Source organism: Xenopus tropicalis, chromosome 2, assembly GCF_000004195.4.
Source record: "Xenopus tropicalis strain Nigerian chromosome 2, UCB_Xtro_10.0, whole genome shotgun sequence".
Classification (NCBI taxonomy): Eukaryota; Metazoa; Chordata; class Amphibia; order Anura; family Pipidae; genus Xenopus; species Xenopus tropicalis.
The window spans coordinates 1,178,219-1,203,943 of NC_030678.2; the positions used below are offsets into that span (position 1 = coordinate 1,178,219).

The 25,725-nt window shown below is 45.4% G+C and overlaps 1 protein-coding gene across 3 annotated transcripts in view; it reads right to left on the bottom strand.

Moving 5' to 3' along the window:
* Positions 1–25,725, bottom strand: part of LOC116408733 (vang-like protein 1) — an 80,081-nt gene that overhangs the window by 13,026 nt on the left and 41,330 nt on the right. For all 3 annotated transcript variants that reach the window (XR_004221182.1, XM_031896411.1, XM_031896410.1), the window contains exons 2-4: positions 12,411–12,471; positions 11,301–11,406; positions 7,276–7,880 (exon numbers count right to left, since the gene is read on the bottom strand). Coding sequence is in view for 2 of the 3 variants with exons in the window: in XM_031896411.1 (XP_031752271.1) it covers positions 7,276–7,880; positions 11,301–11,406; positions 12,411–12,469 (770 nt within the window). In the remaining variant the exon portion in view is untranslated. The remainder of the gene's footprint in view (positions 1–7,275; positions 7,881–11,300; positions 11,407–12,410; positions 12,472–25,725) is intronic.

Below are 25,725 nucleotides of genomic sequence, written 5' to 3' on the forward strand. Positions count from 1 at the left end.
GCTGCTTCTTCTCCACCTTTCATACTACTCGTATCTACTCAACCAAACATCACTGAATGCCATCTCTTCTCCTGATCCAACAACCATGCTGCTTCTTCTCCACCTTTCATACTACTCGTATCTACTCAACCAAACATCCCACTGAATTCCATCTCTTCTCCTGATCCAACAACCATGCTACTTCTTCTCCACCTTTCATACTACTCGTATCTACTCAACCAAACACCACACTGAATTCCACCTCTTCTCCTGATCCAACAACCATGCTGCTTCTTCTCCACCTTTCATACTACTCGTATCTACTCAACCAAACATCCCACTGAATTCCACCTCTTCTCCTGATCCAACAACCATGCTGCTTCTTCTCCACCTTTCATACTACTCGTATCTACTCAACCAAACATCACTGAATTCCACCTCTTCTCCTGATCCAACAACCATGCTGCTTCTTCTCCACCTTTCATACTACTCGCATCTAGTCAACCAAACACTACACTGAATTCCACCTCTTCTCCTGATCCAACAACCATGCTGCTTCTTCTCCACCTTTCATACTACTCGTATCTACTCAACCAAACATCACACTGAATTCCACCTCTTCTCCTGATCCAACAACCATGCTGCTTCTTCTCCACCTTTCATACTACTCGTATCTACTCAACCAAACACCACACTGAATTCCACCTCTTCTCCTGATCCAACAACCATGCTGCTTCTTCTCCACCTTTCATACTACTCGTATCTACTCAACCAAACATCACTGAATTCCACCTCTTCTCCTGATCCAACAACCATGCTGCTTCTTCGGCACCTTTCATACTACTCGTATCTACTCAACCAAACACCACACTGAATTCCACCTCTTCTCCTGATCCAACAACCATGCTGCTTCTTCTCCACCTTTCATACTACTCATATCTACTCAACCAAAAACCACACTGAATTCCACCTCTTCTCCTGATCCAACAACCATGCTACTTCTTCTCCACCTTTCATACTACTCGTATCTACTCAACCAAACATCACACTGAATTCTATCTCTTCTCCTGATCCAACAACCATGCTGCTTCTTCTCCACCTTTCATACTACTCGTATCTACTCAACCAAACATCCCAATGAATTCCATCTCTTCTCCTGATCCAACAACCATGCTGCTTCTTCTCCTCCTTTCATGCTACTCGTATCTACTCAACCAAACACCACACTGAATTCCACCTCTTCTCCTGATCCAACAACCATGCTGCTTCTTCTCCACCTTTCATACTACTCGCATCTAGTCAACCAAACACTACACTGAATTCCACCTCTTCTCCTGATCCAACAACCATGCTGCTTCTTCTCCACCTTTCATACTACTCGTATCTACTCAACCAAACATCACTGAATTCCACCTCTTCTCCTGATCCAACAACCATGCTGCTTCTTCTCCACCTTTCATACTACTCGCATCTAGTCAACCAAACACTACACTGAATTCCACCTCTTCTCCTGATCCAACAACCATGCTGCTTCTTCTCCACCTTTCATACTACTCGTATCTACTCAACCAAACATCACACTGAATTCCACCTCTTCTCCTGATCCAACAACCATGCTGCTTCTTCTCCACCTTTCATACTACTCGTATCTACTCAACCAAACATCACACTGAATTCCACCTCTTCTCCTGATCCAACAACCATGCTGCTTCTTCTCCACCTTTCATACTACTCGTATCTACTCAACCAAACACCACACTGATTCCATCTCTTCTCCTGATCCAACAACCATGCTGCTTCTTCTCCACCTTTCAAACTACTTGTATCTACTCAACCAAACACCACACTGAATTCCACCTCTTCTCCTGATCCAACAACCATGCTGCTTCTTCTCCTCCTTTCATACTACTCGTATCTACTCAACCAAACATCACTGAATTCCACCTCTTCTCCTGATCCAACAACCATGCTGCTTCTTCTCCACCTTTCATACTACTAGTATCTACTCAACCAAACATCACACTGAATTCCATCTCTTCTTCTGATCCAACAACCATGCTGCTTCTTCTCCACCTTTCATACTACTCGTATCTACTCAACCAAACACCACACTGAATTCCACCTCTTCTCCTGATCCAACAACCATGCTGCTTCTTCTCCTCCTTTCATACTACTCGTATCTACTCAACCAAACATCCCACTGAATTCTATCTCTTCTCCTTATCCAACAACCATGCTGCTTCTTCTCCACCTTTCATACTACTCGTATCTACTCAACCAAACATCCACTGAATTCCATCTCTTCTCCTGATCCAACAACCATGCTGCTTCTTCTCCTCCTTTCATACTACTCGTATCTACTCAACCAAACACCACACTGAATTCCACCTTCTTCTCCTGATCCAACAACCATGCTGCTTCTTCTCCTCCTTTCATACTACTCGTATCTACTCAACCAAACATCCCACTGAATTCTATCTCTTCTCCTTATCCAACAACCATGCTGCTTCTTCTCCACCTTTCATACTACTCGTATCTACTCAACCAAACATCCCACTGAATTCCATCTCTCTCCTGATCCAACAAACCATGCTGCTTCTTCTCCTCCTTTCATACTACTCCGTATCTACTCAACCAAACATCACTGAATTCCACCTCTTCTCCTGATCCAACAACCATGCTGCTTCTTCTCCTCCTTTCATACTACTCGTATCTACTTAACCAAACATCACTGAATTCCACCTCTTCTCCTTATCCAACAACCATGCTGCTTCTTCTCCTCCTTTCATACTACTCGTATCTACTCAATCAAACATCACTGAATTTCACCTCTTCTCCTGATCCAACAACCATGCTGCTTCTTCTCCACCTTTCATACTACTCGTATCTACTCAATCAAACATCACACTGAATTTCACCTCTTCTCCTGATCCAACAACCATGCTGCTTCTTCTCCACCTTTCATACTACTCGTATCTACTCAACCAAACATCACACTGAATTCATCTCTTCTCCTGATCCAACAACCATGCTGCTTCTTCTCCACCTTTCATACTACTCGTATCTACTGAACCAAACATCACACGGAATTCCACCTCTTCTCCTGATCCAACAACCATGCTGCTTCTTCTCCACCTTTCATACTACTCGTATCTACTCAAACCAAACATCACACTGAATTTCATCTCTTCTCCTGATCCAACAACCATGCTGCTTCTTCTCCTCCTTTCATACTACTCGTATCTATTGAACCAAACATCACACTGAATTTCACCTCTTGTCCTGATCCAACAACCATGCTGCTTCTTCTCCTCCTTTCATACTACTCGTATCTACTGAACCAAACATCAACACTGAATTTCCCCTCTTCTCCTGATCCAACAACCATACTGCTTCTTCTCCACTTCATACTACTCGTATCTACTCAACCAAACATCACACTGAATTTCACCTCTTGTCCTGATCCAACAACCATGCTGCTTCTTCTCCTCCTTCATACTACTCGTATCTACTGAACCAAAACATCACACTGAATTTCACCTCTTCTCCTGATCCAACAACCATGCTGCTTCTTCTCCACCTTTCATACTACTCGTATCTACTGAACCAAACATCAACACTGAATTCCATCTCTTCTCCTGATCCAACAACCATGCTGCTTTCTTCTCCTCCTTTCATACTACTCGTATCTACTCAACCAAACATCACCTGAATTCCACCTCTTCTCCTGATCCAACAACCATGCTGCTTCTTCTCCACCTTTCATACTACTAGTATCTACTCAACCAAACATCACACTGAATTCCATCTCTTCTTCTGATCCAACAACCATGCTGCTTCTTCTCCACCTTTCATACTACTCGTATCTACTGAACCAAACATCACACGGAATTCCACCTCTTCTCCTGATCCAACAACCATGCTGCTTCTTCTCCAGCTTTCATACTACTCGTATCTATTCAACCAAACATCACACGGAATTCCATCTCTTCTCCTGATCCAACAACCATGCTGCTTCTTCTGCACCTTTCATACTACTTGTATCTACTCAACCAAACATCACTGAATTCCATCTCTTCTCCTGATCCAACAACCATGCTGCTTCTTCTCCACCTTTCATACTACTCGTATCTATTCAACCAAACATCACACGGAATTCCATCTCTTCTCCTGATCCAACAACCATGCTGCTTCTTCTCCACCATTCATACTACTCGTATCTACTCAACCAAACATCACACTGAATTCCACCTCTTCTCCTGATCCAACAACCATGCTGCTTCTTCTCCACCTTTCATACTACTCGTATCTACTCAACCAAACATCACTGAATGCCATCTCTTCTCCTGATCCAACAACCATGCTGCTTCTTCTCCACCTTTCATACTACTCGTATCTACTCAACCAAACATCCCACTGAATCCATCTCTTCTCCTGATCCAACAACCATGCTACTTCTTCTCCACCTTTCATACTACTCGTATCTACTCAACCAAACACCACACTGAATTCCACCTCTTCTCCTGATCCAACAACCATGCTGCTTCTTCTCCACCTTTCATACTACTCGTATCTACTCAACAAAACATCCCACTGAATTCCACCTCTTCTCCTGATCCAACAACCATGCTGCTTCTTCTCCACCTTTCATACTACTCGTATCTACTCAACCAAACATCACTGAATTCCACCTCTTCTCCTGATCCAACAACCATGCTGCTTCTTCTCCACCTTTCATACTACTCGCATCTAGTCAACCAAACACTACACTGAATTCCACTTCTTCTCCTGATCCAACAACCATGCTGCTTCTTCTCCACCTTTCATACTACTCATATCTACTCAACCAAACATCACACTGAATTCCACCTCTTCTCCTGATCCAACAACCATGCTGCTTCTTCTCCACCTTTCATACTACTCGTATCTACTCAACCAAACACCATACTGAATTCCACCTCTTCTCCTGATCCAACAACCATGCTGCTTCTTCTCCACCTTTCATACTACTCGTATCTACTCAACCAAACATCACTGAATTCCACCTCTTCTCCTGATCCAACAACCATGCTGCTTCTTCTGCACCTTTCATACTACTCGTATCTACTCAACCAAACACCACACTGAATTCCACCTCTTCTCCTGATCCAACAACCATGCTGCTTCTTCTCCACCTTTCATACTACTCGTATCTACTCAACCAAAAACCACACTGAATTCCACCTCTTCTCCTGATCCAACAACCATGCTACTTCTTCTCCACCTTTCATACTACTCGTATCTACTCAACCAAACATCACACTGAATTCTATCTCTTCTCCTGATCCAACAACCATGCTGCTTCTTCTCCACCTTTCATACTACTCGTATCTACTCAACCAAACACCACACTGAATTCCACCTCTTCTCCTGATCCAACAACCATGCTGCTTCTTCTCCACCTTTCATACTACTCATATCTACTCAACCAAACATCACACTGAATTCCACCTCTTCTCCTGATCCAACAACCATGCTGCTTCTTCTCCACCTTTCATACTACTCGTATCTACTCAACCAAACACCACACTGCATTCCACCTCTTTCTCCTGATCCAACAACCATGCTGCTTCTTCCCACCTTTCATACTACTCGTATCTACTCAACAAACATCCCACTGAATTCCACCTCTCTCCTGATCCACAACCATGCTGCTTCTTCTCCACCTTTCATACTACTCGTATCTACTCAACCAAACATCACACTGAATTCCATCTCTTCTCCTGATCCAACAACCATGCTGCTTCTTCTCCAGCTTTCATACTACTCGTATCTACTCAACCAAACATCCCACTGAATTCCACCTCTTCTCCTGATCCAACAACCATGCTGCTTCTTCTCCACCTTTCATACTACTCGTATCTACTCAACCAAACATCCCACTGAATTCCACCTCTTCTCCTGATCCAACAACCATGCTGCTTCTTCTCCACCTTTCATACTACTCGTATCTACTCAACCAAACATCACTGAATTCCACCTCTTCTCCTGATCCAACAACCATGCTGCTTCTTCTCCACCTTTTATACTACTCGTATCTACTCAACCAAACATCACTGAATTTCACCTCTTCTCCTGATCCAACAACCATGCTGCTTCTTCTCCACCTTTCATACTACTCGTATCTACTCAACCAAACACCACACTGAATTCCCCCTCTTCTCCTGAATCCACAACCATGCTTGCTTCTTCTCTCCACCTTTCATACTGCTCGTATCTACTCAACCAAACACCACACTGAATTCCCCCTCTTCTCCTGATCCAACAACCATGCTGCTTCTTCTCCACCTTTCATACTACTCGTATCTACTCAACCAAACATCCCAATGATTCCATCTCTTCCTCCTGAATCAACAACCATGCTGCTTCTTCTCCTCCTTTCATACTACTCGTATCTACTCAACCAAACACCACACTGAATTCCACCTCTTCTCCTGATCCAACAACCATGCTGCTTCTTCTCCACCTTTCATACTACTCGTATCTACTCAACCAAACACCACACTGAATTCCACCTCTTCTCCTGATCCAACAACCATGCTGCTTCTTCTCCACCTTTCATACTACTTGTATCTACTCAACCAAACACCACACTTAATTCCACCTCTTCTCCTGATCCAACAACCATGCTGCTTCTTCTCCACCTTTCATACTACTCGTATCTACTCAACCAAACATCCCAATGAATTCCATCTCTTCTCCTGATCCAACAACCATGCTGCTTCTTCTCCACCTTTCATACTACTCGTATCTACTCAACCAAACACCACACTGATTTCCACCTCTTCTCCTGATCCAACAACCATGCTGCTTCTTCTCCACCTTTCATACTACTCGTATCTACTCAACCAAACATCCCAATGAATTCCATCTCTTCTCCTGATCCAACAACCATGCTGCTTCTTCTCCACCTTTCATACTACTCGTATCTACTCAACCAAACACCACACTGAATTCCACCTCTTCTCTTGATCCAACAACCATGCTGCTTCTTCTCCTCCTTTCATACTACTCGTATCTACTCAACCGAACATCACACTGAATTCCATCTCTTCTCCTGATCCAACAACCATGCTGCTTCTTCTCCTCCTTTCATACTACTCGTATCTACTCAACCGAACATCACACTGAATTCCATCTCTTCTCCTGATCCAACAACCATGCTGCTTCTTCTCCACCTTTCATACTACTCGTATCTACTCAACCAAACACCACAATGAATCCAGTCTCTTTTTGCCGGGCCGTTCCTACACGTACCTGAGGGTCCCAAGGCTGTAAAATCGCATCTCTCCATCACTGCTCCTCATGACCTTCAGGTAAAAAAAGGGTTGCAACTGGCGGAGCTCGAGCAAAATGAGGCCAAGGTAATGAATGAAAATGAGAGCGTCCACCAATGAGACTGCATATTCCACCACTCCAAGCAGGTTCTTCTCCTGGGGGCCTAGGACCCTCACACCATAGAAGAGCCAATAGGAGGATAGGAAGAGGAAGAGCAAGACTAATAGAAGCGCATGGAATTCAACTAGTCGAGGAAGAGCACAATGTGGTGGACGAAGTAAAACAGCCCAGGTAGCCAAAGAAAGAAGAAGCAGCTTAAAGGCCAAAGAAATATAAAGCCCCTCACAGACTATACCACAGGGTTCTAGCTGAGGCCCCCAAAATACTTGGGGGAGCACAATAAAAGCAGGTGGGGTAAGGATAGCAATAAGTCCAAGAACACAACTCAAGTAGAATCCAATCATAATCCAGGTTTTAGGCCTAGCAGTGTCTGGGATCCTGGAGGTTCCAACGGGGGGCAAGTCCTCAAATGATGCACTGCGCTCTGATGTGACTGCTGTGGTGGTCTCGCCCCAATGATCATCCTATAGGGTTGGTAGAGGGAAGGTCACTTTTCAGTGCAGTGATTGGCAAAGGGAACTTCTAAAATGTGGCAAACTAGAAAAGTGTGTGTCCAATGTTCTAGGGATGATCAATAGGTAAAGCTAGAGGGAAGGTTCTAAGGAACATAGGTGGAGTTAGAGGGAAGGTTCTAAGGAACATAGGTGGAGTTAGAGGGAAGGTTCTAAGTAACCAAGGTGGAGTTAGAGGGAAGGTTCTAAGGAACATAGGTGGAGTTAGAGGGAAGGTTCTAAGTAAGAAAGGTGGAGTTAGAGGGAAGGTTCTAAGGAAAATAGGTGGAGTTAGAGGGAAGGTTCTAAGGAACATAGGTGATGTTAGAGGGAAGGTTCTAAGGAACATAGGTGGAGTTAGAGGGAAGGTTCTAAGGAACACAGGTGGAGTTAGAGGGAAGGTTCTAAGTAACAAAGGTGGAGTTAGAGGGAAGGTTCTAAGGAACATAGGTGGCGTTAGAGGGAAGTTTCTAAGGAACATAGGTGGAGTTAGAGGGAAGGTTCTAAGGAACATAGGTGGAGTTAGAGGGAAGGTTCTAAGGAACATAGGTGGAGTTAGAGGGAAGGTTCTAAGGAACATAGGTGGAGTTAGAGGGAAGGTTCTAAGGAACATAGGTGATGTTAGAGGGAAGGTTCTAAGGAACATAGGTGGAGTTAGAGGGAAGGTTCTAAGGAACACAGGTGGAGTTAGAGGGAAGGTTCTAAGTAACAAAGGTGGAGTTAGAGGGAAGGTTCTAAGGAACATTAGGTGGAGTTAGAGGGAAGTTTCTAAGGACATAGGTGGAGTTTAGAGGGAAGGTTCTAAGGAACATAGGTGGAGTTAGAGGGAAGGTTCTAAGGAACATAGGTGGAGTTAGAGGGAAGGTTCTAAAGAACATAGGTGGAGTTAGAGGGAAGGTTCTAAGGAACATAGGTGGAGTTAGAGGGAAGGTTCTAAGGAACATAGGTGGGAGTTAGAGGGAAGGTTCTAAGGTGGAGTTAGAGGGAAGGTTCTAAGGAACATAGGTGGAGTTAGAGGGAAGGTTCTAAGGAACATAGATGGAGTTATAGGGAAGGTTCTAAAGAACATAGGTGGAGTTAGAGTGAAGGTTCTAAGGAACATAGGTGGAGTTAGAGTGAAGGTTCTAAGGAACATAGGTGGAGTTAGAGGGAAGGTTCTAAGGAACATAGGTGGAGTTAGAGGGAAGGTTCTAAGGAACATAGGTGGAGTTAGAGGGAAGGTTCTAAGGAACATAGGTGGAGTTAGAGGGATGGTTCTAAGGTTCATAGGTGGAGTTAGAGGGAAGGTTCTAAGGTGGAGTTAGAGGGAAGGTTCTAAGGAACATAGGTGGAGTTAGAGGGAAGGTTGAGTTAGAGGGAAGGTTCTAAAGAACATAGGTGGAGTTAGAGGGAAGGTTCTAAAGAACATAGGTGGAGTTAGAGGGAAGGTTCTAAAGAACATAGGTGGAGTTAGAGGGAAGGTTCTAAGGAACATAGGTGGAGTTAGAGGGAAGGTTCTAAAGAACATAGGTGGAGTTAGAGGGAAGGTTCTAAAGAACATAGGTGGAGTTAGAGGGAAGGTTCTAAGGAACATAGGTGGAGTTAGAGGAAGGTTCTAAGGAACATAGGTGGAGTTAGAGGGATGGTTCTAAGGTTCATAGGTGGAGTTAGAGGGAAGGTTCTAAGGTGGAGTTAGAGGGAAGGTTCTAAGGAACATAGTGGAGTTAGAGGGAGGTGGAGTTAGAGGGAGGTTCTAAAGAACATAGGTGGAGTTAGAGTGAAGGTTCTAAGGAACATAGGTGGAGTTAGAGGGAAGGTTCTAAGGAACATAGGTGGAGTTAGAGGGAAGGTTCTAAGGAACATAGGTGGAGTTAGAGGGAAGGTTCTAAGGAACATAGGTGGAGTTAGAGGGAAGGTTCTAAAGAACATAGGTGGAGTTAGAGGGAAGGTTCTAAGGAACATAGGTGGAGTTAGAGGGAAGGTTTTAAGGAACATAGGTGGAGTTAGAGGAAGGTCTAAGGAACATAGGTGGAGTTAGAGGGAAGGTTCTAAGAACATAGGTGGAGTTAGAGGGAAGGTTCTAAGGAACATAGGTGGAGTTAGAGGGAAGGTTCTAAGGAACATAGGTGAGTAGAGGAAGGTTCTAAGGAACATAGGTTGGAGTTTAGAGGGAAGGTTCTAAAGAACATAGGTGAGTTAGAGGGGAAGGTTCTAAGGAACATAGGTGGAGTTAGAGGAAGGTCTAAGGAACATAGGTGGAGTTAGAGGGAAGGTCTAAAGAACCTAGGGTTGGGAAGTTTAGAGGGGAAGGTTCTAAGGAACATAGGTGGAGTTAGAGGGAAGGTTCTAAGGAACATAGGTGGAGTTAGAGGGAAGGTTCTAAGGAACATAGGTGGAGTTAGAGGGAAGGTTCTAAGGAACATAGGTGGAGTTAGAGGGAAGGTTCTAAGGAACATAGGTGGAGTTAGAGGGAAGGTTCTAAGGAACATAGGTGGAGTTAGAGGGAAGGTTCTAAGGAACATAGGTGGAGTTAGAGGGAAGGTTCTAAGGAACATAGGTGGAGTTAGAGGGAAGGTTCTAAGGAACATAGGTGGAGTTAGAGGGATGGTTCTAAGGTTCATAGGTGGAGTTAGAGGGAAGGTTCTAAGGTGGAGTTAGAGGGAAGGTTCTAAGGAACATAGGTGGAGTTAGAGGGAAGGTGGAGTTAGAGGGAAGGTTCTAAAGAACATAGGTGGAGTTAGAGTGAAGGTTCTAAGGAACATAGGTGGAGTTAGAGGAAGGTTTCAAGGAACATAGGTGGAAGTTAGAGGGAAGGTTCTAAGGAACATAGGTGGAGTTAGAGGAAGGTTCTAAGGAACATAGGTGGAGTTAGAGGGAAGGTTCTAATGAACATAGGTGGAGTTAGAGGGAAGGTTCTAAGGAACATAGGTGGAGTTAGAGGGATGGTTCTAAGGAACATAGGTGGAGTTAGAGGGAAGGTTCTAAGGAACATAGGTGGAGTTAGAGGGAAGGTTCTAAGGAACATAGGTGGAGTTAGAGGGAAGGTTCTAAGGAACATAGGTGGAGTTAGAGGGAAGGTTCTAAAGAACATAGGTGGAGTTAGAGGGAAGGTTCTAAGGAACATAGGTGGAGTTAGAGGGAAGGTTCTAAGGAACATAGGTGGAGTTAGAGGGAAGGTTCTAAGGAACATAGGTGGAGTTAGAGGGAAGGTTCTAAGGAACATAGGTGGAGTTAGAGGGAAGGTTCTAAGGAACATAGGTGGAGTTAGAGGGAAGGTTCTAAGGAACATAGGTGGAGTTAGAGGGAAGGTTCTAAGGAACATTGGTGGAGTTATGGGTTGGCTTATACAGACCAGTTGGAGAACTTATTGCTGTTTAGATGCCTGTGAGGGAGCCATTTGCAAAACCGTCTCACCTGTCCCTCCTCCTCCTCCTCCTCCTCTCCACGCCCCGAGTCCTCCCCCAGAAGGGGCTGTCCCACCGTTGGCTGAACATTAACTGATTTTGGCCCATCGTGGCTTCTGCAGACCAACAGGCAGAGTTAGAAAGGGTTAAGCCCATAAGGAACCATTAGTTACAGGGAGGTTCTGGGAAAGTCCAGTTGAATTCACAAATCTTTTTGTCTCCATCACAATTCCTTGTGCAACACAATCAGCCAATGGCAGTTCTCCAGTCCAACACCCCCCAACACCCTGTCATATCAGCCAATAACTTCTTCCTCTACTGACCCTGCTGGTTATGGCCACCCCACCGGGGACCCTACTGATAATAATGCTAAATTCCCAGCAGCCCCTGTCCCCCCCAATAAACCGTCTTTGACTCTTCCCCACAAACTTGCAGATACACAACACTGACTTATATAGAAATATTATCTTCCACGAAGCCTCATCCTCTCTTGCCATGGCTACTGAAACATTCTGCCGACCAGTCTGGGCCCTGCCACGCCTCCCTACAAACCAACCAATAGCAGGATTCCGGTCTCTCTATACCAAGTATTATATGAAACACCTCATTTGCCCACACAGTTCTCTGCTCCACTAAACCACAACTTTACAGCAATGACCTCCTAGAGGTCCCAGAACATCTTCTCATTCCCATCCACAAAGCTTGGCTTGAAGGCACCTTCCCCATGGAATTCCACCCCCAGCTCCATTTATTCCACACAATATCTTCCCATTCATTTCAACAAGAATTTTCTTGGACAGAACCAACTTCCCGCCTGGGCCCAACCACACCTCTGATCTCGACTCTGAATAACTCAACGTCTACACCCTCGACATGATCTCCTTCCCTAGAGCAGCTTCCCATTCACATCTCAGTCTTTCCTATTGGACTGTCCCTTCCTTTCAATTCCATTCCTTATTTTACTGGTACATAAATCCCAGGGGAACAATTCTACATGACGCAGGTACAACCCCCGGGGTGAGTCTTCATTAGCCTTCAGGTGGGACCCTCGGCTATGGGATATCTGGTTCCTGTTGAACTATAACCCCCAGGGGGTGCTCCTGTGTTAGTGCTGTGGTACCTTTGGTGGCAGTTCCGAGAGTGATGTGAATATCCTGAGTGGTTGGATTCTGTGTCCATATCTGTAGGGAAATAAAAGAGAGGGGAGAGATACTCAGTACCGTTATACAGAGAGGGGAGAGATACTCAGAACCGTTATACAGAGAGGGGAGAGATACTCAGTACCGTTATACAGAGAGGGGAGAGATACTCAGTACCGTTATACAGAGAGGAGAGATACTCAGTACCGTTATACAGAGAGGGGAGATACTCAGTATCGTTATACAGAGAGGGGAGATACTCAGTACCGTTATACAGAGAGGGGAGATACTCAGTACCGTTATACAGAGAGGGGAGATACTCAGTACTGTTAACAGAGAGGGGAGATACTCAGTACCGTTATACAGAGAGGGGAGATACTCAGTACTGTTATACAGAGAGGAGAGATACTCAGTACTGTTATACAGAGAGGGGAGAGATACTCAGTACCGTTATACAGAGAGGGGAGATACTCAGTACTGTTATACAGAGAGGGGAGATACTCAGTACCGTTATACAGAGAGGGGAGAGATACTCAGTACCGTTATACAGAGAGGAGAGATACTCAGTACCGTTATACAGAGAGGGGAGATACTCAGTACCGTTATACAGAGAGGGGAGATACTCAGTACCGTTATACAGAGAGGAGAGATACTCAGTACCGTTATACAGAGAGGGGAGATACTCAGTACCGTTATACAGAGAGGGGAGATACTCAGTACCGTTATACAGAGAGGGGAGAGATACTCAGTACCGTTATACAGAGAGGGGAGATACTCAGTACCGTTATACAGAGAGGGGAGATACTCAGTACCGTTATACAGAGAGGGGAGATACTCAGTACCGTTATACAGAGAGGGGAGATACTCAGTACCGTTATACAGAGAGGGGAGATACTCAGTACCGTTATACAGAGAGGGGAGATACTCAGTACCGTTATACAGAGAGGGGAGAGATACTCAGTACCGTTATACAGAGAGGGGAGATACTCAGTACTGTTATACAGAGAGGGGAGATACTCAGTACCGTTATACAGAGAGGGGAGATACTCAGTACCGTTATACAGAGAGGGGAGAGATACTCAGTACCGTTATACAGAGAGGGGAGATACTCAGTACCGTTATACAGAGAGGGGAGAGATACTCAGTACCGTTATACAGAGAGGAGAGATACTCAGTACCGTTATACAGAGAGGAGAGATACTCAGTACCGTTATACAGAGAGGGGAGAGATACTCAGTACCGTTATACAGAGAGGGGAGAGATACTCAGTACCGTTATACAGAGAGGGGAGATACTCAGTACCGTTATACAGAGAGGGGAGATACTCAGTACCGTTATACAGAGAGGGGAGATACTCAGTACCGTTATACAGAGAGGGGAGATACTCAGTACCGTTATACAGAGAGGGGAGAGATACTCAGTACCGTTATACAGAGAGGGGAGATACTCAGTACCGTTATACAGAGAGGGGAGATACTCAGTACCGTTATACAGAGAGGGGAGATACTCAGTACCGTTATACAGAGAGGAGAGATACTCAGTACCGTTATACAGAGAGGGGAGATACTCAGTACCGTTATACAGAGAGGGGAGAGATACTCAGTACCGTTATACAGAGAGGGGAGAGATACTCAGTACCATTATACAGAGAGGGAAGATACTCAGTACCGTTATACAGAGAGGGGAGAGATACTCAGTACTGTTATACAGAGAGGGGAGAGATACTCAGTACCGTTATACAGAGAGGGGAGAGATACTCAGTACCGTTATACAGAGAGGGGAGATACTCAGTACCGTTATACAGAGAGGGGAGAGATACTCAGTACCGTTATACAGAGAGGGGAGATACTCAGTACCGTTATACAGAGAGGGGAGATACTCAGTACCGTTATACAGAGAGGGAGAGATACTCAGTACCGTTATACAGAGAGGGGAGAGATACTCAGTACCGTTATACAGAGAGGGGAGATACTCAGTACCGTTATACAGAGAGGGGAGAGATACTCAGTACCGTTATACAGAGAGGGGAGATACTCAGTACTGTTATACAGAGAGGGGAGATACTCAGTACTGTTATACAGAGAGGGGAGAGATACTCAGTACCGTTATACAGAGAGGGGAGATACTCAGTACCGTTATACAGAGAGGGGAGATACTCAGTACCGTTATACAGAGAGGGGAGAGATACTCAGTACCGTTATACAGAGAGGGGAGATACTCAGTACCGTTATACAGAGAGGGGAGATACTCAGTACTGTTATACAGAGAGGGGAGATACTCAGTACCGTTATACAGAGAGGGGAGATACTCAGTACCGTTATACAGAGAGGGGAGATACTCAGTACCGTTATACAGAGAGGGAGAGATACTCAGTACCGTTATACAGAGAGGGGAGATACTCAGTACCGTTATACAGAGAGGGAGAGATACTCAGTACCGTTATACAGAGAGGGAGAGATACTCAGTACCGTTATACAGAGAGGGGAGATACTCAGTACCGTTATACAGAGAGGGGAGAGATACTCAGTACCGTTATACAGAGAGGGGAGAGATACTCAGTACCGTTATACAGAGAGGGGAGAGATACTCAGTACCGTTATACAGAGAGGGGAGATACTCAGTACCGTTATACAGAGAGGGGAGATACTCAGTACCGTTATACAGAGAGGGGAGAGATACTCAGTACCGTTATACAGAGAGGAGAGATACTCAGTACCGTTATACAGAGAGGGGAGATACTCAGTACTGTTATACAGAGAGGAGAGATACTCAGTACCGTTATACAGAGAGGGGAGAGATACTCAGTACCGTTATACAGAGAGGGAGAGATACTCAGTACCGTTATACAGAGAGGGGAGATACTCAGTACCGTTATACAGAGAGGGGAGATACTCAGTACCGTTATACAGAGAGGGGAGATACTCAGTACCGTTATACAGAGAGGGGAGATACTCAGTACCGTTATACAGAGAGGGGAGATACTCAGTACCGTTATACAGAGAGGGGAGATACTCAGTACCGTTATACAGAGAGGGGAGATACTCAGTACCGTTATACAGAGAGGGGAGATACTCAGTACCGTTATACAGAGAGGGGAGATACTCAGTACTGTTATACAGAGAGGGGAGATACTCAGTACTGTTATACAGAGAGGGGAGATACTCAGTACCGTTATACAGAGAGGGGAGATACTCAGTACTGTTATACAGAGAGGGGAGATACTCAGTACTGTTATACAGAGAGGGGAGATACTCAGTACTGTTATACAGAGAGGGGAGATACTCAGTACCGTTATACAGAGAGGGGAGATACTCAGTACTGTTATACAGAGAGGGGAGATACTCAGTACCGTTATACAGAGAGGGGAGATACTCAGTACCGTTATACAGAGAGGGGAGATACTCAGTACCGTTATACAGAGAGGGAGAGATACTCAGTACCGTTATACAGAGAGGGGAGATACTCAGTACCGTTATACAGAGAGGGGAGATACTCAGTACCGTTATACAGAGAGGGGAGATACTCAGTACCGTTATACAGAGAGGGGAGATACTCAGTACTGTTATACAGAGAGGGGAGATACTCAGTACCGTTATACAGAGAGGGGAGATACTCAGTACCGTTATACAGAGAGGGGAGATACTCAGTACCGTTATACAGAGAGGGGAGATACTCAGTACCGTTATACAGAGAGGGGAGATACTCAGTACCGTTATACAGAGAGGGGAGATACTCAGTACCGTTATACAGAGAGGGGAGATACTCAGTACTGTTATACAGAGAGGGGAGATACTCAGTACCGTTATACAGAGAGGGGAGATACTCAGTACCGTTATACAGAGAGGGGAGATACTCAGTACTGTTATACAGAGAGGGGAGATACTCAGTACTGTTATACAGAGAGGGGAGATACTCAGTACCGTTATACAGAGAGGGGAGAGATACTCAGTACCGTTATACAGAGAGGGGAGATACTCAGTACCGTTATACAGAGAGGGGAGATACTCAGTACCGTTATACAGAGAGGGGAGATACTCAGTACCGTTATACAGAGAGGGGAGAGATACTCAGTACCGTTATACAGAGAGGGGAGATACTCAGTACCGTTATACAGAGAGGGGAGAGATACTCAGTACCGTTATACAGAGAGGAGAGATACTCAGTACCGTTATACAGAGAGGAGAGATACTCAGTACCGTTATACAGAGAGGGGAGATACTCAGTACCGTTATACAGAGAGGGGAGATACTCAGTACCGTTATACAGAGAGGGGAGATACTCAGTACCGTTATACAGAGAGGGGAGATACTCAGTACCGTTATACAGAGAGGGGAGAGATACTCAGTACCGTTATACAGAGAGGGGAGAGATACTCAGTACCGTTATACAGAGAGGGGAGATACTCAGTACCGTTATACAGAGAGGGGAGAGATACTCAGTACCGTTATACAGAGAGGGAGAGATACTCAGTACCGTTATACAGAGAGGAGAGATACTCAGTACCGTTATACAGAGAGGGGAGAGATACTCAGTACCGTTATACAGAGAGGAGAGATACTCAGTACTGTTATACAGAGAGGGAGAGATACTCAGTACCGTTATACAGAGAGGGGAGATACTCAGTACCGTTATACAGAGAGGGGAGATACTCAGTACTGTTATACAGAGAGGGGAGATACTCAGTACCGTTATACAGAGAGGAGAGATACTCAGTACCGTTATACAGAGAGGGGAGATACTCAGTACCGTTATACAGAGAGGGGAGAGATACTCAGTACCGTTATACAGAGAGGGAGAGATACTCAGTACCGTTATACAGAGAGGGAAGATACTCAGTACCGTTATACAGAGAGGGGAGAGATACTCAGTACCGTTATACAGAGAGGGGAGATACTCAGTACTGTTATACAGAGAGGGGAGAGATACTCAGTACCGTTATACAGAGAGGGGAGAGATACTCAGTACCGTTATACAGAGAGGGGAGATACTCAGTACCGTTATACAGAGAGGGGAGAGATACTCAGTACCGTTATACAGAGAGGGGAGAGATACTCAGTACCGTTATACAGAGAGGGGAGAGATACTCAGTACCGTTATACAGAGAGGGGAGAGATACTCAGTACCGTTATACAGAGAGGGGAGAGATACTCAGTACCGTTATACAGAGAGGGGAGAGATACTCAGTACCGTTATACAGAGAGGGAGAGATACTCAGTACCGTTATACAGAGAGGGGAGAGATACTCAGTACCGTTATACAGAGAGGGGAGATACTCAGTACCGTTATACAGAGAGGGGAGATACTCAGTACTGTTATACAGAGAGGGGAGAGATACTCAGTACCGTTATACAGAGAGGGGAGATACTCAGTACCGTTATACAGAGAGGGGAGATACTCAGTACCGTTATACAGAGAGGGGAGAGATACTCAGTACCGTTATACAGAGAGGGGAGATACTCAGTACCGTTATACAGAGAGGGGAGATACTCAGTACTGTTATACAGAGAGGGGAGATACTCAGTACCGTTATACAGAGAGGGGAGATACTCAGTACCGTTATACAGAGAGGGGAGAGATACTCAGTACCGTTATACAGAGAGGGGAGATACTCAGTACCGTTATACAGAGAGGGGAGATACTCAGTACCGTTATACAGAGAGGGGAGATACTCAGTACCGTTATACAGAGAGGGGAGATACTCAGTACTGTTATACAGAGAGGAGAGATACTCAGTACCGTTATACAGAGAGGGGAGAGATACTCAGTACTGTTATACAGAGAGGAGAGATACTCAGTACCGTTATACAGAGAGGGGAGATACTCAGTACCGTTATACAGAGAGGGGAGATACTCAGTACCGTTATACAGAGAGGGGAGATACTCAGTACCGTTATACAGAGAGGGGAGAGATACTCAGTACCGTTATACAGAGAGGGGAGAGATACTCAGTACCGTTATACAGAGAGGGGAGAGATACTCAGTACCGTTATACAGAGAGGGGAGAGATACTCAGTACCGTTATACAGAGAGGGGAGAGATACTCAGTACCGTTATACAGAGAGGGGAGAGATACTCAGTACCGTTATACAGAGAGGGGAGATACTCAGTACCGTTATACAGAGAGGGGAGAGATACTCAGTACCGTTATACAGAGAGGGGAGATACTCAGTACCGTTATACAGAGAGGGGAGATACTCAGTACTGTTATACAGAGAGGGGAGATACTCAGTACCGTTATACAGAGAGGGGAGAGATACTCAGTACTGTTATACAGAGAGGGGAGATACTCAGTACCGTTATACAGAGAGGGGAGATACTCAGTACTGTTATACAGAGAGGGGAGATACTCAGTACCGTTATACAGAGAGGGGAGATACTCAGTACCGTTATACAGAGAGGGGAGAGATACTCAGTACCGTTATACAGAGAGGGGAGATACTCAGTACCGTTATACAGAGAGGGGAGATACTCAGTACCGTTATACAGAGAGGGGAGAGATACTCAGTACCGTTATACAGAGAGGGGAGATACTCAGTACCGTTATACAGAGAGGGGAGATACTCAGTACCGTTATACAGAGAGGGGAGATACTCAGTACCGTTATACAGAGAGGGGAGATACTCAGTACCGTTATACAGAGAGGGGAGAGATACTCAGTACCGTTATACAGAGAGGAGAGATACTCAGTACCGTTATACAGAGAGGGGAGATACTCAGTACCGTTATACAGAGAGGGGAGATACTCAGTACCGTTATACAGAGAGGGGAGAGATACTCAGTACTGTTATACAGAGAGGAGAGATACTCAGTACCGTTATACAGAGAGGGGAGATACTCAGTACCGTTATACAGAGAGGGGAGATACTCAGTACCGTTATACAGAGAGGGGAGATACTCAGTACCGTTATACAGAGAGGGGAGATACTCAGTACCGTTATACAGAGAGGGGAGAGATACTCAGTACCGTTATACAGAGAGGGGAGAGATACTCAGTACCGTTATACAGAGAGGAGAGATACTCAGTACCGTTATACAGAGAGGGGAGATACTCAGTACCGTTATACAGAGAGGGGAGATACTCAGTACCGTTATACAGAGAGGGGAGAGATACTCAGTACCGTTATACAGAGAGGGGAGATACTCAGTACCGTTATACAGAGAGGGGAGATACTCAGTACCGTTATACAGAGAGGGGAGATACTCAGTACCGTTATACAGAGAGGGGAGATACTCAGTACCGTTATACAGAGAGGGGAGATACTCAGTACCGTTATACAGAGAGGGAGAGATACTCAGTACCGTTATACAGAGAGGGGAGATACTCAGTACCGTTATACAGAGAGGGGAGAGATACTCAGTACCGTTATACAGAGAGGGGAGATACTCAGTACCGTTATACAGAGAGGGGAGATACTCAGTACTGTTATACAGAGAGGGGAGATACTCAGTACCGTTATACAGAGAGGGGAGATACTCAGTACCGTTATACAGAGAGGGGAGATACTCAGTACCGTTATACAGAGAGGGGAGATACTCAGTACCGTTATACAGAGAGGGGAGATACTCAGTACCGTTATACAGAGAGGGGAGATACTCAGTACCGTTATACAGAGAGGGGAGATACTCAGTACCGTTATACAGAGAGGGGAGAGATACTCAGTACCGTTATACAGAGAGGAGAGATACTCAGTACCGTTATACAGAGAGGGGAGATACTCAGTACCGTTATACAGAGAGGGGAGATACTCAGTACCGTTATACAGAGAGGGGAGAGATACTCAGTACCGTTATACAGAGAGGAGAGATACTCAGTACCGTTATACAGAGAGGGGAGATACTCAGTACCGTTATACAGAGAGGGGAGATACTCAGTACCGTTATACAGAGAGGGGAGATACTCAGTACCGTTATACAGAGAGGGGAGATACTCAGTACCGTTATACAGAGAGGGGAGAGATACTCAGTACTGTTATACAGAGAGGGGAGAGATACTCAGTACTGTTATACAGAGAGGAGAGATACTCAGTACCGTTATACAGAGAGGGGAGATACTCAGTACTGTTATACAGAGAGGGGAGATACTCAGTACCGTTATACAGAGAGGGGAGAGATACTCAGTACCGTTATACAGAGAGGAGAGATACTCAGTACCGTTATACAGAGAGGGGAGATACTCAGTACCGTTATACAGAGAGGGGAGATACTCAGTACCGTTATACAGAGAGGGGAGATACTCAGTACCGTTATACAGAGAGGGGAGATACTCAGTACCGTTATACAGAGAGGGGAGAGATACTCAGTACCGTTATACAGAGAGGGGAGATACTCAGTACCGTTATACAGAGAGGGGAGAGATACTCAGTACCGTTATACAGAGAGGGGAGATACTCAGTACCGTTATACAGAGAGGGGAGATACTCAGTACCGTTATACAGAGAGGGGAGATACTCAGTACCGTTATACAGAGAGGGGAGATACTCAGTACCGTTATACAGAGAGGGGAGATACTCAGTACCGTTATACAGAGAGGGGAGATACTCAGTACCGTTATACAGAGAGGGGAGATACTCAGTACCGTTATACAGAGAGGGGAGAGATACTCAGTACCGTTATACAGAGAGGGGAGATACTCAGTACCGTTATACAGAGAGGGGAGAGATACTCAGTACCGTTATACAGAGAGGGGAGATACTCAGTACCGTTATACAGAGAGGGGAGATACTCAGTACCGTTATACAGAGAGGGGAGATACTCAGTACCGTTATACAGAGAGGGGAGATACTCAGTACCGTTATACAGAGAGGGGAGATACTCAGTACCGTTATACAGAGAGGGGAGATACTCAGTACCGTTATACAGAGAGGGGAGAGATACTCAGTACCGTTATACAGAGAGGGGAGATACTCAGTACCGTTATACAGAGAGGGGAGATACTCAGTACCGTTATACAGAGAGGGGAGATACTCAGTACTGTTATACAGAGAGGGGAGATACTCAGTACCGTTATACAGAGAGGGGAGATACTCAGTACCGTTATACAGAGAGGGGAGATACTCAGTACCGTTATACAGAGAGGGGAGATACTCAGTACCGTTATACAGAGAGGGGAGATACTCAGTACCGTTATACAGAGAGGGGAGATACTCAGTACCGTTATACAGAGAGGGGAGATACTCAGTACCGTTATACAGAGAGGGGAGATACTCAGTACCGTTATACAGAGAGGGGAGAGATACTCAGTACCGTTATACAGAGAGGGGAGAGATACTCAGTACCGTTATACAGAGAGGGGAGATACTCAGTACCGTTATACAGAGAGGGGAGATACTCAGTACCGTTATACAGAGAGGGGAGAGATACTCAGTACCGTTATACAGAGAGGGGAGAGATACTCAGTACCGTTATACAGAGAGGGGAGATACTCAGTACCGTTATACAGAGAGGGGAGATACTCAGTACCGTTATACAGAGAGGGGAGAGATACTCAGTACCGTTATACAGAGAGGGGAGATACTCAGTACCGTTATACAGAGAGGGGAGAGATACTCAGTACCGTTATACAGAGAGGGGAGATACTCAGTACCGTTATACAGAGAGGGGAGATACTCAGTACCGTTATACAGAGAGGGGAGATACTCAGTACCGTTATACAGAGAGGGGAGATACTCAGTACCGTTATACAGAGAGGGGAGATACTCAGTACCGTTATACAGAGAGGGGAGATACTCAGTACCGTTATACAGAGAGGGGAGATACTCAGTACCGTTATACAGAGAGGGGAGAGATACTCAGTACCGTTATACAGAGAGGGGAGATACTCAGTACCGTTATACAGAGAGGGGAGAGATACTCAGTACCGTTATACAGAGAGGGGAGAGATACTCAGTACCGTTATACAGAGAGGGGAGAGATACTCAGTACCGTTATACAGAGAGGGGAGATACTCAGTACCGTTATACAGAGAGGAGAGATACTCAGTACCGTTATACAGAGAGGGGAGAGATACTCAGTACTGTTATACAGAGAGGAGAGATACTCAGTACCGTTATACAGAGAGGGGAGAGATACTCAGTACCGTTATACAGAGAGGGGAGATACTCAGTACCGTTATACAGAGAGGGGAGATACTCAGTACCGTTATACAGAGAGGGGAGATACTCAGTACCGTTATACAGAGAGGAGAGATACTCAGTACTGTTATACAGAGAGGGAGAGATACTCAGTACCGTTATACAGAGAGGGGAGATACTCAGTACCGTTATACAGAGAGGGGAGATACTCAGTACTGTTATACAGAGAGGGGAGAGATACTCAGTACCGTTATACAGAGAGGGGAGATACTCAGTACCGTTATACAGAGAGGGGAGATACTCAGTACCGTTATACAGAGAGGGGAGATACTCAGTACCGTTATACAGAGAGGGGAGATACTCAGTACCGTTATACAGAGAGGGGAGAGATACTCAGTACCGTTATACAGAGAGGGGAGATACTCAGTACCGTTATACAGAGAGGGGAGATACTCAGTACCGTTATACAGAGAGGGGAGATACTCAGTACCGTTATACAGAGAGGGGAGAGATACTCAGTACCGTTATACAGAGAGGGAGAGATACTCAGTACCGTTATACAGAGAGGGGAGATACTCAGTACCGTTATACAGAGAGGGGAGAGATACTCAGTACCGTTATACAGAGAGGGGAGATACTCAGTACCGTTATACAGAGAGGGAGAGATACTCAGTACCGTTATACAGAGAGGGGAGAGATACTCAGTACCGTTATACAGAGAGGGGAGATACTCAGTACCGTTATACAGAGAGGGGAGAGATACTCAGTACCGTTATACAGAGAGGGGAGATACTCAGTACCGTTATACAGAGAGGGGAGATACTCAGTACCGTTATACAGAGAGGGGAGAGATACTCAGTACCGTTATACAGAGAGGGGAGAGATACTCAGTACCGTTATACAGAGAGGGGAGAGATACTCAGTACCGTTATACAGAGAGGGGAGATACTCAGTACCGTTATACAGAGAGGGGAGATACTCAGTACCGTTATACAGAGAGGGGAGAGATACTCAGTACCGTTATACAGAGAGGGGAGATACTCAGTACCGTTATACAGAGAGGGGAGATACTCAGTACCGTTATACAGAGAGGGGAGAGATACTCAGTACCGTTATACAGAGAGGGGAGATACTCAGTACCGTTATACAGAGAGGGGAGATACTCAGTACCGTTATACAGAGAGGGGAGATACTCAGTACCGTTATACAGAGAGGGGAGATACTCAGTACCGTTATACAGAGAGGGGAGATACTCAGTACCGTTATACAGAGAGGGGAGAGATACTCAGTACCGTTATACAGAGAGGGGAGATACTCAGTACCGTTATACAGAGAGGGGAGATACTCAGTACCGTTATACAGAGAGGGGAGATACTCAGTACCGTTATACAGAGAGGGGAGATACTCAGTACCGTTATACAGAGAGGGAGAGATACTCAGTACCGTTATACAGAGAGGGGAGAGATACTCAGTACCGTTATACAGAGAGGGGAGATACTCAGTACCGTTATACAGAGAGGGGAGAGATACTCAGTACCGTTATACAGAGAGGGGAGAGATACTCAGTACCGTTATACAGAGAGGGGAGAGATACTCAGTACCGTTATACAGAGAGGGGAGATACTCAGTACCGTTATACAGAGAGGGAGAGATACTCAGTACCGTTATACAGAGAGGGGAGATACTCAGTACCGTTATACAGAGAGGGGAGATACTCAGTACCGTTATACAGAGAGGGAGAGATACTCAGTACCGTTATACAGAGAGGGGAGATACTCAGTACCGTTATACAGAGAGGGGAGATACTCAGTACCGTTATACAGAGAGGGGAGAGATACTCAGTACCGTTATACAGAGAGGAGAGATACTCAGTACCGTTATACAGAGAGGGGAGATACTCAGTACCGTTATACAGAGAGGAGAGATACTCAGTACCGTTATACAGAGAGGGGAGAGATACTCAGTACTGTTATACAGAGAGGAGAGATACTCAGTACCGTTATACAGAGAGGGGAGATACTCAGTACCGTTATACAGAGAGGGGAGATACTCAGTACCGTTATACAGAGAGGGGAGATACTCAGTACCGTTATACAGAGAGGGGAGATACTCAGTACCGTTATACAGAGAGGGGAGATACTCAGTACCGTTATACAGAGAGGGGAGAGATACTCAGTACCGTTATACAGAGAGGGGAGAGATACTCAGTACCGTTATACAGAGAGGGGAGAGATACTCAGTACCGTTATACAGAGAGGGGAGATACTCAGTACCGTTATACAGAGAGGGAGATACTCAGTACCGTTATACAGAGAGGGGAGATACTCAGTACCGTTATACAGAGAGGGGAGATACTCAGTACCGTTATACAGAGAGGGGAGATACTCAGTACCGTTATACAGAGAGGGGAGATACTCAGTACCGTTATACAGAGAGGGGAGATACTCAGTACCGTTATACAGAGAGGGGAGAGATACTCAGTACCGTTATACAGAGAGGGGAGATACTCAGTACCGTTATACAGAGAGGGGAGATACTCAGTACCGTTATACAGAGAGGGGAGATACTCAGTACTGTTATACAGAGAGGGGAGATACTCAGTACCGTTATACAGAGAGGGGAGATACTCAGTACCGTTATACAGAGAGGGGAGATACTCAGTACCGTTATACAGAGAGGGGAGATACTCAGTACCGTTATACAGAGAGGGGAGATACTCAGTACCGTTATACAGAGAGGGGAGATACTCAGTACCGTTATACAGAGAGGGGAGATACTCAGTACCGTTATACAGAGAGGGGAGATACTCAGTACCGTTATACAGAGAGGGAGATACTCAGTACCGTTATACAGAGAGGGGAGATACTCAGTACCGTTATACAGAGAGGGGAGATACTCAGTACCGTTATACAGAGAGGGGAGAGATACTCAGTACCGTTATACAGAGAGGAGAGATACTCAGTACCGTTATACAGAGAGGGGAGAGATACTCAGTACCGTTATACAGAGAGGGGAGAGATACTCAGTACTGTTATACAGAGAGGGGAGAGATACTCAGTACTGTTATACAGAGAGGGGAGATACTCAGTACTGTTATACAGAGAGGGGAGATACTCAGTACCGTTATACAGAGAGGAGAGATACTCAGTACCGTTATACAGAGAGGGAGAGATACTCAGTACCGTTATACAGAGAGGAGAGATACTCAGTACCGTTATACAGAGAG